Source organism: Callorhinchus milii, unplaced genomic scaffold, assembly GCF_018977255.1.
Source record: "Callorhinchus milii isolate IMCB2004 unplaced genomic scaffold, IMCB_Cmil_1.0 Scaffold25, whole genome shotgun sequence".
Taxonomy (NCBI): domain Eukaryota; kingdom Metazoa; phylum Chordata; class Chondrichthyes; order Chimaeriformes; family Callorhinchidae; genus Callorhinchus; species Callorhinchus milii.
Window position 1 is genome coordinate 6,421,193 of NW_024704766.1, and position 17,531 is coordinate 6,438,723.

General features: G+C 46.8%; 1 protein-coding gene across 1 annotated transcript; it reads right to left on the reverse strand.

The window, feature by feature from the left end:
- Nucleotides 1–260: 260 nt before the first annotated feature.
- On the reverse strand, nt 261–14,357 carry LOC103171653 (histone H4 transcription factor). The gene is made up of 10 exons (XM_007884441.2): nt 14,296–14,357; nt 10,967–11,136; nt 9,330–9,556; nt 8,621–8,732; nt 7,882–8,034; nt 6,680–6,757; nt 6,141–6,261; nt 5,199–5,337; nt 2,673–2,797; nt 261–1,478 (listed from the first exon to the last, which is right to left on the reverse strand). Exons 2-10 carry the CDS (start codon nt 11,124–11,126, stop codon nt 971–973), a joined length of 1,623 nt encoding a protein of 540 aa, XP_007882632.1. The 5' UTR covers nt 11,127–11,136; nt 14,296–14,357; the 3' UTR covers nt 261–970.
- Nucleotides 14,358–17,531: the final 3,174 nt, after the last annotated feature.

Consider the following 17,531-nt stretch of genomic DNA (forward strand, 5'->3'; position numbering starts at 1 on the left):
AGAGCAACGCTGAACCACATCAAGTATCAGAGCATTAAGAGTTAAGTCCTGACAAGGAGAAGTGGTTTGTACTACCATCTGTCTTCGGTACTGAGTATTGGTCGGGGTGGTGGGGTGGGGGAGAGAGTTAGAGAGTAAGAGAGACAGAGTGAGTGCAATGCAATTTAGGGAGGCCATCGATAAACTGCTTATACACCATGGTCACCTTAGAAAACATCCGAATGGTCCTCACACACACACACACACTATTACCAGGGGCGGGGGGGAAGGTGGGGGGGGGGATGTGGCTGCTGAGGGCCGGACGCTCTGTTTGAGAAACCTCTGTGGGCCGCATAAGCAATATTTTTGTGTTATAGAGGGAGTGAGTGGGCAGATGAAATGGAGGAAGTGGTGGGGAGGGAGCGCCTGAAATGGAGTGGGGCGCAGATAATATGGAGGGAGCGTAGGTGGGTGTGGGGTGGGGGTGGGGAGGGCGGTGTTGAAATCCGCCTGCTCGCTGCCAGGTGGACCGCCCTGACCTACAGCATAAACAAGTCAAGGTCAACATTGTTTTTAAGAAGAGTCAATCCTACTCTTTGGAAGAAGCGACTGCAGAGTGCTTTAGCCATTGTGTTCAACCAAGTAATGTGGAGCAAGCGTACACCAGCAACAGTATAACACGGGTAAAGAAGCGTCCATTTTTAGTTACATTGGCAGCGCTTCTTCAAACCTCCACTTCTTATAAGTTTTGACAAGTCTGCTACAGATATCGCAAAGTTTCATCCCCCCCCCCCCCCAAACAGAACTGTCCCTCCTGCCAACGCTGCAGATCTATTTAGCGAGGAAAACAATATACAGTATATTACAAGGACGTGGATGTTGGGATGTGTACGAGCCGTCCACATCCAATCTCGAAGCATGGCCTGTGTGTCAGAGGCCTCGGCGTGTATCAGGCATTGTGCCGTGTCCCGTTCTGTTCCGACGGTGATTTCTACCCGATTATTTCGATGCCGAGTTCTTCTGCGGTCTTTTCTATGTTGTCGCCTGCGCCTCCCTCCATCTCCATGGCAGGTTCCTCGCTCTCGGCGACGTGAGTCGAGTTGGTCAGGACGTAGTAAACGATCTCGCTCTCGCCCTGCTCGTTTGTCCGGTTGACCACACGGATAATCGGGCTTTTGTTGGAGTCGGAGTGGGAGGAGGAGCAGTCTAACGGCGGCTGTTGAAGCTGCTCTGGGCCCTCGCTCGGAGCGCTCTGCGAAGTACAGTAACTCAGCGTGTCCATGTGATGTCCCTCAGCGCCATGTCCCTCACCGTTCTCTTCCTCCACTGGCTCCAGAATAATCCCCCGGAGGTTGGCTTCCGACAAGACCAAACTGTCCGTCAGGCTGTCCAAACGCCCCTCCTGCTTCTCCCGGTCTTTCATGAGCTGCTCAGTCAGTTCCACGCTCTCGTAACGCACTAACTGGAGACGCATGTAGCCATCTTCGTGCTCCTTGTATCTGGACGGATGGGGAACAATACAAAGATGAGAGTGGGTGGCTTTGCAATTTTTTCTTAAACCTCTCTGAAGCATTTTACTGGGCAACAGGACAGTAAATTCTTGCTCAGCCTTCGATCCTACCAATAATCCTTCCTTGACAAGATACAAGGTTCTGTGTGGAGGCTTGGGGGGGTGGGGGAGGGGAAAGGGCAAAGAAAAAATGTATTTATCAGATGCCCCATTAAAAACATAGAGAAGCACCTGCTAAATACAGTACGAGTCACATAGGTCGTATCAGTTGGGAATATAACATTTATAACAGGTAGAATACTGCAGATATTGGAAATCTCCACGGTAAAGCTGCCTGACCTGCTGCGTTTCCAGTCACTTCTGCTTTTATTCCAGAAAATGTAATATGACTTACGAATTACTTTGCGCAAGCCATACTATATCATATAAAATATGATTTAATTGTGAGTCGTATAATATGTGATTTAATCAATCATCTGCCCTGCGCGTGTGCGTACTTCAATGCAGCCGGTAAGTTAGGAGATAATTTGCTTTATTAAATAAAGACCAGTGTTAAGAAATCGAAGTGTTTTTTGGAGCGAAAGTGAATGGGACTCATGTACGACTTAGGCAATTTTACGATTTATAAGAGAAGGCTTTCGAGAGATTTACTGTACACAGCAAACACAAACCTCAGAACAAACCTCGGCCAAGTGTCCTCTACAGACACGGCAAATCCATTTCAAGTCACCAGTTAACCTCTGAAAGAGAGATCACTAACCTAGAACCAGTTTATGGGCAGTTCTGCACTATATCCCCAAGTAACTGGGATTGAAACTTCCCCCCAAATCAGGTAGGGCTCTTAAAACTGAGAGAGAGACATGCGCGCAGAGAGAGCAAAGGCTGAATTTCTACATAAGAAAAATGGTTGAAGGAACTGAATATTTCTCAAATATTTGTGGAGTTCTGCAGCGTAGTGGTTACCGCTCTCGCCTTGCAAGCGAGAAGACCCAGGTTTGGTTCCCAGGTGGGGGCGAAACCTTAGGTCAGTTTCCTTACTCTGCACGTCTGTTTACCTAGCGGTAAGTAGGAACCCGGCTGTTAAGTCGATTGGCGGATCGCTTTCCAGGGGTAATAATCCTGGCAAGGCGAGTGCTCTTAACCAACACACTACAGAACTCCACGTGAATTGTGACTAACGGACCTGAAGCGTGGGTGACCTGAGGGCCACTTAAACTGATGTTTCTTCCGGAGATGCACAGTCAGGTTATTTCCTCTGGTGAAGCATTTGTCACAAACGTGACACTTGTACCTGGGTTCCAAATCCCCCTGAAAAAACAAGGTGAAGAAAATCCAGAATTCAGACAAAGTTCAGAAAAATTGGCCCTGAAATCTCCAGACCTTCCGCTTTGACCGTGGCCTTCGGTTATCCTCCCACCCCCATCGCCCGCCCACCCACCTCGATTCCAACCCCCCCAACTCGGGTGACTTGGGAGGTCATCCCGACTTAAAAGTCGATCGTCGGATCGCCTTCCGGGTAATAATCCCTCCAAATTGTTTGATAAAATTGACATGACTATTTGTGGGACGCTGCTGTGCGTAATTGGCTGCCGTGTTTCGCCCCCCAAAAATATACAATCATTTCATTTTACAGTATATTCTGTGAAGTGCTTTGAGACGTCTCAATGACGTGGTAAGGCGCTACATCAAATGCATGGATTATTATTATTCTAATAAATGCAATTTGTTGTTGAAAAAAAATAAATTCGTTGATGAGTGTGACATATCTTACAGTCAGTTTCAGGGTGAGAAAACAAGTCAGTAACGGACTTCTGTTGAGTGTTGGTGTGAGATTAAATACTACTGAGAAACTGCTTTATGAGGAAATGCAGAATTAGTAACCAGGAAATGTTCAGCACAGATGCGAAAGCCCATTCGGCCTATTGTATCTCTCCTCTGCCACCTGTTTCTCTGTGCCACGTAACGTACAGTTGAAGCACTCAACAGTTAGCCTGAATTTCCTCTGATCACGGGATATTAGTGAATGCTTAATAATTATAATAATCCTTGCATTTGATACAGCGTCTTATCACGTCTTCTAGACGTCCCAAAGCGCTTCCTAAAATATATTGTAAAGTGAATTGACTGTATATATATTGTGGGAAAAATACAGCAGTCAATTGAGACTATCAAGGCTGAGACTGATAGATTTTTTAAAAATAGAGGGATTAGGGGATATGGGGATAGGGCAGGGAATTAGAGTTGGGTCTGAAGATCAGCCATGATCTTATCAAATGGCGGGGCACAGGCTCAAGGGGCTGAATGGCCTACTCCTGCTCCTAATTCTTATGTTCTTATGTTCTTATAGCAGTGTTCCGCAAACCTTGGCGGATTATTATTTTGGTTTGTTTTATTTTGAGGGCTTACTATCCCCAGAAAGTGATCCGCTAATCGACTAACAACCAGGTTCCTACTTACTGTTAGGTAAGCAGAGGTGAGTGGAGTAAACAACAACAACAAAATGACACTTATAGAGCGCCTTTCACGTCGGGAGGATGTCCGAAAGTGCTGAACAGTCAGGTGTCGGGGCGTGAGCATGGGGGAGGGGTGGTGTAGGGGAGGCAGAGAGGTGGGAGGGAGACCAAAGACACGATCGAAGAGAAGGGTCTTGAGACCGGCCTTGAAGGACGTGAGGGAGGAAGCGAGGCAAAGGGACCGTGGGATAGAGTTCCAGAGTGTGGGGGCAGAGAGGCTGAAAGCCCGGCCACCGATGGTAGGGCGGGTCGGGTGGGAGACATGGAGTAGGCCGGAGCCTGAGGAGCGGAGGGAGCGGGCGGGTTGGTAGGGAGTCAGCAGGTCAGAGAGGTGGGAGGGGGCAAGGCCATGGATGGTCTTAAAGGTGAGGACGAGGATCTTGAACTCGATCCTCTGGGGGATGGGGAGCCAGTGGAGACGGGCGACGGTGGGAGTGATGGGGTCGGGTGAGGGTGGGAGTGACGGGGTCACTGGTGCGTGAGAGTACACGAGCTACAGAGTTTTGGATGATCTGCAGTTTGTGAAGGGAAGAGTTGGGAAGGCCGATGAGGAGGGAGATTACGTTATCGAGCCTTGAGGTGACGAATGCGTGGGTGAGGGTTTGGGGGCCTGAGGGGTGAGGCAGTGGCGGAGTCTGGCAATGTTGCGGAGGTGGTGGTAGGCAGTGCCGGTCATGGTGCGGATGTGGGGGAGAAAGTTCAGGGTCAAACAAGACACCCAGGTTCCTGACTGGCTTAGTGAGGGTGAGTGTGCAGCCGTGGAGGCTGATACTACCAGCGCCTGAGGTGTGGAGACGCTGGTGCAAGCCAATCAGGAGGGCCTCGGTCTTGCTGACGTTGAGTTGGAGTAAGTTGTCCCTCGTCCAGAACTTGATGTGAGATGGGCAGTTGGTCAGGACGTCAGTAGTCCTGGAGTTCAGGGTGGAGGCAGAGAGATAGAGTTGGTCCATTTAGTCCACATACATGTGGAAATTTAACCCATGTCTGCGGATGACGTCATCAAGGGGGAGCATGTAGAGGGTGAAGAGGAGGGGACCTTTCTTAAGGTTTTGCCCTGTCTGGGAATCAAACCTGGGTCTTCTCGCTTGTGAGGCGAGTGCTCTAACCACCATGCTACAGGACTCCATGATTAAAGCCAGCTTGACAAGGCATCTTTATTTTAATGCTGCAAAGTCAGACGTGGAAACCCTCCTCACCTCATGCACCTTCCTGTAGTGGGACTTAATGGAGTACTGGGAACGGGCACTGAAGGTGCAGCCTGTAATTTCACAGCGATAGGTGGGCTCCTCGCTGTGTGTGTCCAGATGTTTTCTCAGGTCCACAAGATTCTTACAGCTGGAAAGAAATAAACATTTAATCAGAGGACATGTGGTTCCACAAAGTAGAAGGTCCTGGGCTACCTCTCCAACCTGCTCACCCCCCAACCCACTGCCCTCCACCTCCGCTCGACTGGCTCCAGTGTCCTGCTTGTCCCTCATGCCCTCCGTTCCACCATCAATGGCTGCGCAGTACATGCACACAGCAAAATAATAGTGTAAAAGATCAGCCCTCAGCTTTAATCAAATGCAATGATTATTATTATTATTAGAGGGGATTCCCACTTTTCACTCAAATTTCAAAATACACAGTGCAAGAAGTTGAGTGCTACAGGTTTATTTAAACTCAGACATTTTGAGAATTTGTAGCTCATTGGGTTTAATCCTGGAATTGTGATGTGTGGTTCATATCTAAATAGTTTCCCCGATAATTACAGAGCGATCAAATGTAATCTGCGGAGAAGCATCGCATTGTATCCTACAAAAATCACCAGTAAGGTTGACAGAAAGCAACACCCACTGTCAACCAAAGGAACGTGAAGCAGGCACGGCAAGAGTTGCCAGGTAAAAGAAGACCATTTAGTTCGCCTTCCACCATCCTGGCAGTCATTTGCACACATCCTGTCCCAAACTATATACTGTATCCCACGATATTATTTCCTATGCATCTGATTTGTTCTTTCTGCTTCCACTGTCTCCCTGGGCAGCCTGTTCCATATTTTTACTACTGAAATAAGTGCTTCCGCTGATTTGTTCTGAACTTGCCCCCACTACAGTCGCAGAATGGAAACACGTTTGACCCACACACAAGGGGTACTGTACCTATATTCACAGTATTCACATCTGAAGGGCTTCTCGTCGCTGTGCCGAAATTTTATATGGTTCCGCAAAGCCGAAGGTGCTGGGCAGGTCATGTCACAGAATGGGCACTTGTAATGGTTCACTGGGAAACACAGCACACAAGGTTATCATTCAACACCGTCACCATATGATAGAAACTGTTACACGTGCCATACAGTAGGTAATACAGTAAACCTAAGTCGTATCAGTTGGGACCATTCAGTTAATACGACTAATGCAAAAGTATGACTTATGTCAAACTTGCACAGAACATAAACTCTTGAACGGACTTGGGCAGATGTATGACTTAGACGATTATATGATTTATAGGGATCAGACTTATGTGATTTCCCCTGTATTGTGGATTTCCCCTGAAAGTGCACAGCAAAATCATACAGTGAAAATCAGCCGTCAGTTTTAATCCATCGGGGATAAAGGTAAATTAAACTGAGCTGAAAGCTGACAAAGTAAATGGTTTAAGAGCTGAAAAGAGTTTGCATCTAACACAGTCCTTTGCTTACCGTGATGTCGCATGTGATCTCTGAGTAGCCTTTCTGTTGCAAACCTCTTCGAACAATGAGAGCATTGAAACCGCTGGTCTAAGCGAGACAGAGGAAAGAGGCGTTAGGAACCTGTGACAGGGGGATAATAATAATCCTTGCATTTGATATAGTGCCTTATCATGTCTTCAAGACGTCTCAAAACGCTTCACGGGATATAATTGTAAGGTGAATTGACTATGTATTCTATTATTATTTTCTTTATTTTTTTTGAGGGATTAATAACCCCGGAAAAGCGATTCGCAAATTGACTAATGACCAGGTTCCTACTTACTGCTGGGTAAACAGAGGCACAAGAAAACCTGCCTAATGTTTCACCCTGCCCAGGAATTGAACCCAGGTCCTCTCACTGGGGAGTGCTCTAATCACTGAGCAACGGGGCAAAATTGTAACTGCCTCCCTGTAAATAAAGGCAGCAGAGACCAGAGACAGGGTTTTTGATATGGTTCTGCAAAGCACATCATGTCACAACATGGGTACTTGTAATGTTCACTGGGAAACACAAGGTGTACATTCAACACAATCCCAATATGATAGAAATTATTACACGCAATTATTACAGTGGATTTTCTCTGGTTCCTTCATTTGAGTAGAGTGTGAAGAGATAGGGCCTCAGCACAAGGGGACAGGTCTGTTGAGGTTTCTAACGGTCTACGAAAGAGTTTTGGGGACAGGGAATCCTCCAACTCAGCTCCTGTTAACCCTGCAAGCCAAGGCCCTAATGGTGAGGGTGGACAAACAGCAGGAAAGCTTGTCAGACAGCACTCTCAATGGCAAGCTAAGCGGTTAGACTCCAGCAGTTACCCCGCTGCACACTCTCGGGTCCCCCCCAGCCTTGGCTCTTGCCAACCTGCACCTAATACTCTCCAGAATTAGGTAAGCAGGATGTGTCCCTCTAGGAAGAGAAAGAGAGAGAGAGAGAGAGTGCGCATTCTATTCCAACAATCTCTGTTTGGGATTTCCATGTGTGGTTGAGATGCATGAAATTTTCTTTTGGTTCGGAGATTCTTGAGCACAGTGATAAGTTTCCGCAAGTGTCAGACACCCAGCTGACCCCCCAAAAAGTATCCAATGGAGGGATTTTGCTTGCGTGAATATATTTTTCATACCGATAGATATATTTGATTAAAAAAAAACCTTCAATTGAAGGACATCGGACTTACATTCCATTGCAGTCTGTCTCCGGATGTGGTCAAAGAATTTGGTGTTGCTGGCAAACATTCCCCCACAGGTGGGACATGCCACCACTTTCTCTTGAGTGTGGCTGCGTAGATGCTCGCGGAGCTTGAACTTGACTTTAAAGGTCGCTTCACAGTCTTTAAGCCACGAAACAAACAAACAGAAAACTTTCAAATGAGCTGCTTTTTGCTGCTTTTTAAGGTAAGAGATCTGGAGAATTCTGTTCAGCATTTGCAATATAATAACAATATTCCTTGCATTCGACATAGTGCACCACCACATTGTCAAGATGCCTCAAAGCGCTTCACAGAATATACTGTGATTGACTGTAGATTTTGTGGACGAAATGCGGCAGCCAATTACTCACAGTAGCGTCCCATGAGCAGTTGTCGATTGAGTGACCAAAATTTTTTTTGGAAGGGATTATTACCCTGGAAAAGGATCCGCCAATCGACTATTAATTGGGCTGCTACTTACTGCTAGGTAAACAGAGGCATGTGGAGTAAGGAAACTTGCCTAAGGTTTCGAGCCCACCCGGAAAGCCAACCCGGGTCCTCTCGTTTGCCTAACCAATACGCTAGAGGAATCAACAATATACTGAGCAACTAACTCACACAAACCAGGAAGCTTGCTGCTGATCTGTCAAACCAGAAACCAGGTAACATGCTTGCCAGGTAATCTACTGAACTGTAGCATTATTATCCAGTTCTGAGCTCAGCTCACCTTTCCAGCAGCAGGGGATTATTAGATTAGTGTCGGAGATTGCGTCTCGGTCTGAACACATGCCGTGCATGTCCACGTGCCTGTAGAACCACTCGGGATTGTCAAAAGTGCTCTGAGCAGAAACAACAAAGGACAAAGCAAACAAATAAGCGTCTAATAACGGAAACAAAAGCCTTGCACGTTTCATCCTTGCATTTGATATAGGGCTTGCGTTGAACCTGTCTCGCAGGTAGTTGCTGCCGAGTGCAGTCACTGTATTTGTGGACAAACCCCAATACTCAACAACAGCTTGCATTTATATGGCACCCCTCACACAGGGTAGTGTCCCAGAGCTTGACAGTGGCGGAGCCCAACGCCAAACTGGAGGGAGTAGGGAGGTGAGCTAATGGAGGGGGAGGTGACTGTAGGGAGAGGGGAGTCACTGTAGGGAGAGGGGAGGTGACTGTAGGGAGAGGGTTGGTGACTGTAGGCACGCTTGAGGAGGAAAGTCTTCAGGCACGGTCTGAAATGGCGAAAGAGGGGCAAGGCCTAGGGATTGAAGGAGAGAATTCCAGTTTTGTGGAGTAAACAGCTGAAAGCGCTAGATTGAGTGGCCAAATTATTATTATTATTTATTATTTTTTTTCGAAGGATTTATTATGTTATTATATAGGAATTAAAACAAAAAAAACGGCTGACATGAATGCAGCAATTTTAAGCAGCGACTCACATCACAGTGTCCCCAGAGGCAGACAAAGCTCTCTGGGATTTCAGGAATGACGTTGCGACTCTGTTGATCCAGCAAACACTGCTCGAGCTCAGTCTGTGCCTGTAGGGACTGGAGACCCCAGTGCTTCAGTTTGGTGTGGTAACCGTGGAAGTAAACGTGACGCATCAGGTCAGCCGAGCTCTCCACAGAGTAGTAGCCACAATCCGCCCACAGGCACTGGTATTCCTCTGGTGAGCGAAACACAAGGAAGAACAAAAGTGGCATCAATAATAATAAAAATAATCCTTGCATTTGATACACCCCTTTGCATGTCTTCGAGACGTCTCAAAGCGCTTCACAGGATACACTGTAAAGTGAATTGACTGTACCTTTTGTGGGTGAAACGCTAAGGCATGGGGTAAATGTTTCAAACTCCTAGCACACTCTCAGAATGTCCAACCCACAAAGAAAAGCTTTGTTTCCCGTCACGCAAATTAGGTCCGAAGTGGCCTTTTTTCAAAAATCAACAATAACTTGAATTTACACAGCACCCGTCACGCAGGGTAGAGTCCCAGAGCGCTTGAAGAACGCTTCTCCGCTGAAGGCGTTCTTTTCGACCGCGCCTTTGGTCACCTTCCCCCCCACCTCCCCCCGGCTCGGTCCCGGGATCCGAAACTGTAAAGTACTCTGAGACGCTGTCTGGTGTGGAGGGCGCTATATAAACCCAAGTTGTTGTTGTTGTTGTTGACAGTGGCGGAGCACGAGGTTGAGCCTGAGTAGGTTTCTTAAGCAATTATTCAAAGTGCCACTTATTTAAAAACAAAGTGCTGCCTTCAGCTTACTGTCCGTTTCATTATGTGGCACAAAAAGATATTTCGTCCCCAATCTCCTCTGCACAACAGTTTTGAAGTGACAAATCCAATACAACAAGAAACAAATAAATAGTAACCAATGTTAGATATCATAATATTTCAATGCATAATAATAATCCTCCATTTGGTAATAGTGCCTTAGCACCTCATTGAGTCGTGGAAACAGGAGGAGGCCATTCAGCCCCTTGAGGCTGTTCCGCCATTCTATAAGATCGTAGCTGATCTGTAACTCAAGTCCAATTACTCGCCCCCCCCTGTATCCCTTGATACCCCGACCCATACATTGATTCAGTAAATGCCTTCTCATGAGGGAGTGAGAGGGGTGGGGAAGAAAAGGAGAAATTCAGCAGCTGATCTGCTCTAATAGAACGTTCAATAGCAAATCCAGAACGGCTCTGATGGACTCTAACCCCAGACCACAGCCAGACATTGGCCAACAGGCAAAGAAACGAGGAAGAACAGGCAGCTTTTATTACCCGTTACAGATGTAGCAAATTAACTGTGTGTTTTGTGGGCAAAACGTGGCAGCCAATAGCGCACAGCAGCGTCCCACAAACAGTCGTGGATTGAGTGACCAAATTATAATTCTTTTTATACATTGCGCCTGGAAAGGGATCCGGTAATCGACTTAGAAACGGGATCCTACTCACTGCTAGTAAACAGAGGCGAGTGGAATAAGGAAACTTGCCCAAGGTTTCGCCCTGCCCGGGAATCAAACCCGATTAACTAAAAGATGATGGCTAGCCGAAGTGAACTGAGTTGCTCAACAGCTAACGTTACTGTTACCTTGGGGTTCAATGTCTTCTTCTTCACCCTGGAGGTGCGCCTTTAAATGCTCGGCAATGTGGTTGCTGAAATCTTCCATCCGAGATGCTGTGAATCTGCACGACCCCCATTCACACAAAAGCACCAGAGAATCGTACTTCATATTCTTTCCCGGAGCCATTATATCACATCTGAACAGACAAAAAAAAAAGGATTTCTATGTGCAAAATAATTTTGTGTTCCATATTTACAATAATGCTTGCATTTATATAGCGCCTTATCACATATTAAGTGCTTCACAGAATATACTTGAATTGAATTGACTGTGTATTTTGTGGGCGGAATGCAGCAGCCAATTGCACAGCAGCGTCTCACAAAAGCCGTGGATCGAGCGAACAAATTATTATTGTTTAAAAAAGGGATTACCCCCCGGAAAGCGATCTGCCGATTGACTAACAACTACCTATTGCTGGGCACAGAGGTATTCGGTGTAAGGAAACTTGCCTAAGATTTTGCCCATCAGGAATTGAACCTGCGTCCAACGCTTGTGAGGTGAGCGCTCTAACCAATTTGCTACAGGACTCCACAGTTCTTATTTAGGCAATTTTTCTGTATTAGACACCTGCGAGTTTATTTCTTTGGGCGAGGAAAACACGGGAACTCACAGTCAGAATGTTTAACTGAACATGGCGGCAAAGCACGTGATTCAATTAAAAAAATAATGACGTAAATGCTCAACACTTTGAAATGAATTAATAAGCCACGTTAATCATAACACTGTCCAGAAATTGGTCGTTACAGTGGATGCCAAAACCCACAAGTCAGAAAGAGAAAGGGATAAGGCAGAGTGAGAACATTTAGTGGCACACGATCAAGCTGAGCTGTTTTGTTCTGTGTTTAGCTGAGCTGTGGTGTGTGTTAAGGAGTGTTGTTCTGTGCAGCTGAGCTGTGTTAATAATAATAATTAATCCTTGTTATATTGACTTGAGCTGTTCTGTGCTGTGTTAATCTGTGCTGTTTGTTTTGAGCTGTACTGGTTGAGCTGTGCGTGTCTGCACTGGGCTATTATGTTGAGCTGTTATTTTGTGCAGTTTGTTCTGTGCTGAGCTGTTGAGTGTGTTGTTGTATGTCGTGTGTGCTGTGTAGTTGTGTTTGTTGTATGTGCTGTGTTTATCTTGTGTGTATGTTGTGTGTGTATATGTGCTGTGTATGTTGTATGTGTACTGTATATGTTGTGTGCGTGCTGTGTATGTTGTGTGTGTATGTGCTGTTTATGTTGTATGCACTGTGTATGTGCGGTGTATGTTATGTGTGTGTTGTGTATGTGTGTGTGTCTGTCCCAGCGCTTTGGGAAGTCCTCCCAACGTGAAAATCACTCTATAAATGTAACTTTGTTGTTGTTGTGTATGGTATATATGTTGTGTGTGTATGTGCAGTGTGTACGTGCTGTGTATGTTATGTGTATGTGCGTGGGTATGTGCTGTGTATGTTGTATGTGTATGTGGTGCGTATATTGTGTGTGTATGGTGTGTGTGGGTATGTATGTGCTGTGTGTGTATGGTGTGTATGTATGTGCTGTGTATGGTGTGTGTGTGTGCTTTGTACAGTGTGTATATGGTGTGTGTGTTTATTTTGTGTATAGTGTGTGTTTATGGCGTGTGTATGTGCTGTGTACGGTGTGTGTTTATGGTGTGTGTATGTGCTGTGTATGGTGTGAGTGTATGGTGTGTATGTGCTGTGTGTGTATGCTGTGTGTATATGGTGTGTGTTTATGGTGTGTGTGCTGTTTATGGTATGTGTTTATGGTATATTGTGTGTGTATGTGCTGTGTACAGTGTGTGTTTATGGCATATGTATGTGCTGTGTATGGTGTGTATGCTGTGTATGGTGTGTGTATGTGCTCTGTGTGGTGTGTGTATGTGCTGTGTACGATGTGTGTTTGTGGTGTGTGTGTATATATGGTGTGTGTTTATGGTGTGTGTATATGCTGTGCTTGGTGTGTGTTTATGGTGTGTTTGTATACGGTGTGTGTTTATGGTGTGTGTGTGTGTATGTGCTGTGTATGTGTGTGTGCTGTGTTTATGGTGTGTGTTTATGGTGTGTGTATGTGATGTGTATGGTGTGTGTGTGTATGTGCTGTGTACAGTGTATGTGCTGTGTATGGTGTGTGTTTATGGTGTGTGTATGTGCTGTGTACGGTGTGTGTATATGTGCTGTGTACAGTGTATGTGCTGTGTGTATGTGCTGTATACGGTGTGTTTATGGTGTGTGTACGTGCTGTGTACAGTGTGTGTGTATCGTGTGTATGTGCTGTGTACGGTGTGTGTTTATGGTATGTGTGTGTGCTGTGTACAGTGTGTGTTTATGGTGTGTGTATGTGCTGTGTACGGTTGTTTATGGTGTGTGTGCTGTGTATGGTGTGTGTTTATAGTGTGTGTACGTGCTGTGTATGGTGTGTGTTTATGGTGTGTGTACGTGCTGTGTTTGGTGTGTGTTTATGGTGTGTGTATGTGCTGTGTTTGGTGTGTATTTATGGTGTGTGTATGTGTTGTGTACGGTGTCTGTTTATGGTGTGTGTATGTGCTGTGTACGGTGTGTGTTTATGGTGTGTATGTGCTGTGTACGGTGTGTTTATGGTGTGTGTATGTGCTGTTTATGGTGTGTGTATGTGCTGTGTTTGGTGTGTGTTTATGGTGTGTGTATGTGCTGTGTTTCGTGTGTGTTTATGGTGTGTATGTGTTGTGTACGGTGTGTGTTTATGGTGTGTGTATGTGTTGTGTTCGGTGTGTGTTTATAGCGTGTGTATGTGCTGTGTTTGGTGTGTGTCTATGGTGTGTGTATGTGCTGTGTACGGTGTGTGTTTATGGTGTGTGTTTATGGTGTGTGTATGTGCTGTGTTTGGTGTGTGTTTATGGTGTGTGTATGTGCTGTGTTTATGGTGTGTGTATGTGCTGTGTTTGGTGTGTGTTATGGTGTGTGTTTATGGTGTGTGTATGTGCTGTGTTATGGTGTGTGTTTATGGTGTGTGTATGTGCTGTGTATGGTGTGTGTGTATGTGCTGTGTTTGGTGTGTGTGTATGTGCTGTGTTGTGTGTGTATGTGTGTGTATGGTGTGTGTATGTGCTGTGTGTGTGTGTATGTGCTGTGTTTGGTGTGTGTATGTGGTGTGTATGGTGTGTGTTTATGGTGTGTGTATGTGCTGTGTATGGTGTGTGTATGTGCTGTGTTTGGTGTGTGTTTATGGTGTGTGTATGTGGTGTGTATGGTGTGTGTTTATGGTGTGTGTATGTGCTGTGTTTGTGGTGTGTGTATGTGCTGTGTTTGGTGTGTGTTTAGAGTCTGATTCTCACCTGAAGACAAACACACCAACTACACCGGAAGTGCGCCCCTCCCCCGCGAGCGAGTCAGTCAGAGCCACGAGTACTTCCGGGGCTTAACGGCCACCTGGCGGGGGCGGGGCGGGGGGCGGGGCNGGGGGGCGGGGCGAGCGGAGGCCCCTCCCACACACGGGCGGAGCCGCCGCCACGGCATTAAGTACCGAAGGTTCGCGAAGCTTCTGAACCCCCACCTTCCCGTACAGACACCGTCACACAGACAGACACACACACACACACAGACAGACACACACAGAGACACACACACAGAGACACACACAGAGACGCACAGACACACACACAGAGACACACAGACACACACACAGACAGAGACACACACAGAGACAGACAGACACACAGACAGACACACACACAGACACACACACAGACAGACACACACACAGACACACACACAGACAGACACACACACAGAGACACTGACACACACACAGACAGAGACAGACACACAGACAGACACACTGACACACACACAGACAGAGACACACACAGAGACAGACACACACAGAGACAGACACACACAGAGACAGACACACACACAGACAGAGACACACACACAGACAGAGACACACACAGAGACAGACACACACAGAGACAGTGACAGACACAGACAGACACACACACAGACAGACACACAGAGACAGTCAGACACAGACAGACACACACACAGACAGAGACACAGAGAGACAGGTGGAGGTGAGTTTGTGCCTTTAACTTTTTTTTCTAATTCACATCAATATTTTGATATATTAATATCAATATATTATATAATGTTTTACTTGTACATTATATATTGCATTACATATAGTGTACAACAACTATACCCTCTGAATTTTACACATTGAAATATTTTTATTTCATATAAAATATACATTAAGTGTAATATATTTGCTATACATACATCTGTATATTTATATTTGTTTATATTATATATATTTTACATAACACATATGTTACAGCAAATATATATATTTTACACAAATATATGTAAAATATAAATATTTTAATGTAAAATATATTTTTTTATCTTTACATAAAATATTTTTGTGCACAGCACATTTATATTTGCTCTAAACGTTAAAGAAATTAAAAAATTTGGGTAACAGACAGAGGGGCACACAGACAGAGGGGCACACAGACAGAGGGACACACAGACAGAGAGAGAGACACAGACAGAGAGAGAGACACAGACAGAGGGACACACAGACAGAGGGGCACACAGACAGAGGGACACACAGACAGACAGAGGGACACACACACAGACAGACAGACAGAGGGACACACAGACAGAGGGGCACACAGACAGAGGGGCACACAGACAGAGAGGCACACAGACAGAGAGACACACAGACAGAGGGACACACAGACAGAGAGAGACACACAGACAGAGAGAGACACACAGACAGAGGGACACACAGACAGAGAGAGACACAGACAGACATAGGGACAGACAGAGGGAGACACACTGACAGAGAGAGAGAGAGACAGACAGAGACACACATAGACAGACAGACATAAGGACAGAGTGAGACACAGTCAGAGAGCAGAAGCAATGTTTAAACTGTGTGACGTACCCGGTCTGACCAATCAGCGGCAGGGAGCAGACGGGAGACCTGGCCAATCAGCGGGAGGATCGCGGGGCGAGGCTGTCCAATCAGCTTCTCCGATGACTCTGATTGGCTCCCGCTGGCCCTGGTCGGGCAGTGCAGCGCTGCCGGGGGGTCCGGGGGAACTCGTAACCCGGAGCAAAGGTTCCGCCTGAGCAGTGCGCACAGAAACCCCACAGCGAACTGTGACTGATTTCACAATGATAACAATTCCGGCATTTGATATCGCGCCTTATAATAATAATAATAATCCTCGCATTTGATATAGCGCTTTTCACGTCGGGAGGACGTCCCAAAGCGCTTCACAGAACACACTGTAAAGTGAATTGACTGTATATTTGTGGGCGAACGCGGCAGCCAATTGCGCACAGCAATGTCCCACAAACAGTCGTGGATTGAAAATGACCAATTTATTATTGTTTTTGGTTTTGGAGGGTTTATCACGTCATTGCGACATCGCAAAGCGCTTCACAGCGTATACTGTAAAGTGAATTCACTGTTTGTGGACGAAACACGGCGGCCAATTACACACAGCAGCGTCCCCACAAACAGCCGTGGGTGGAAGTGACCGATTTATTATTTTTTTTCTTGAGGGATTATTATCGGGCGTATGTGTGGAGTAAGGAAACTTGCCTGAGGTTTATCTCTGACCGGGAATCGAACCCAGGTCTCTCGCTTGCGAGGCGAGTGCTCCAGTCACTGAGCTACAGGGACTCAACTTACTGCATACAGAGAAAGGGGCAAATACACCAGAGTGTTTTGAGTCTTACAACAACAACAAGATTGCATTTATAGAGCGCCTTTCACGTCGGGAGGACGTCCCAAGGCGCTGTACAGTTGGGTCAGGACCTGAGCATTGGGGGGAAATGGTCAGGGTGAGGGGAGGGAAGGGAGGAGCGAGGAGGGGGAAATGGTCAGGGTGAGGGGAGGGGAGGGAGGGAGCGAGGAGGGGGGAAATGGTCAGGGTGAGGGGAGGGAGGGAGGGAGCGAGGAGGGGGTAGAGAGTCGAGAGGGAGCTGAAGGCTGAAGGTCAAAGAGAAAGGTCTTGAGACCGGCCTTGAAGAAGGAAAGGGAGGAAGCGGCGAAGGCACTGGGGATGGAGTTCCAGAGCCTCGGGGCTGAGACGCTGAAGGCCACCGATGGTAGGGCGGTTGGGGCGGGGGACGTGGAGCAGACCGGAGCCAGAGGAACGGAGGGTACGGGCAGGTAGGGAGGGGGATAGTAGGTTGGAGAGGTAGGAGGGAGCGAGGCCGTGAATGGCCTTGTAGGTGAGGACGAGGATCTTGAATTGGATCCTCTGGGGGATGGGGAGCAGTGAAGGCAGAGTTTCGGGAAGCAGTGGCTGAAAGTGCGGCTACTGATGGTGGAACGGAGGGTATGAGAGACAACAGGAGGCTGGAACCAGTCGATCGGAAGCAGTGGGTTGGGGGGTAAGCAGGTCGGAGAGGCAGGGAGGTGCCAGAGCATGAAGGGATTTGAAAACGAGTGTGAGGATCTTGAAATCGATCCATTTGGCGATAGGGAGCCAGTGGAGCCCGGCTAGAACTGGTGTGATGGGGGTACAGAGTTTAATACGGGTGAGTATAC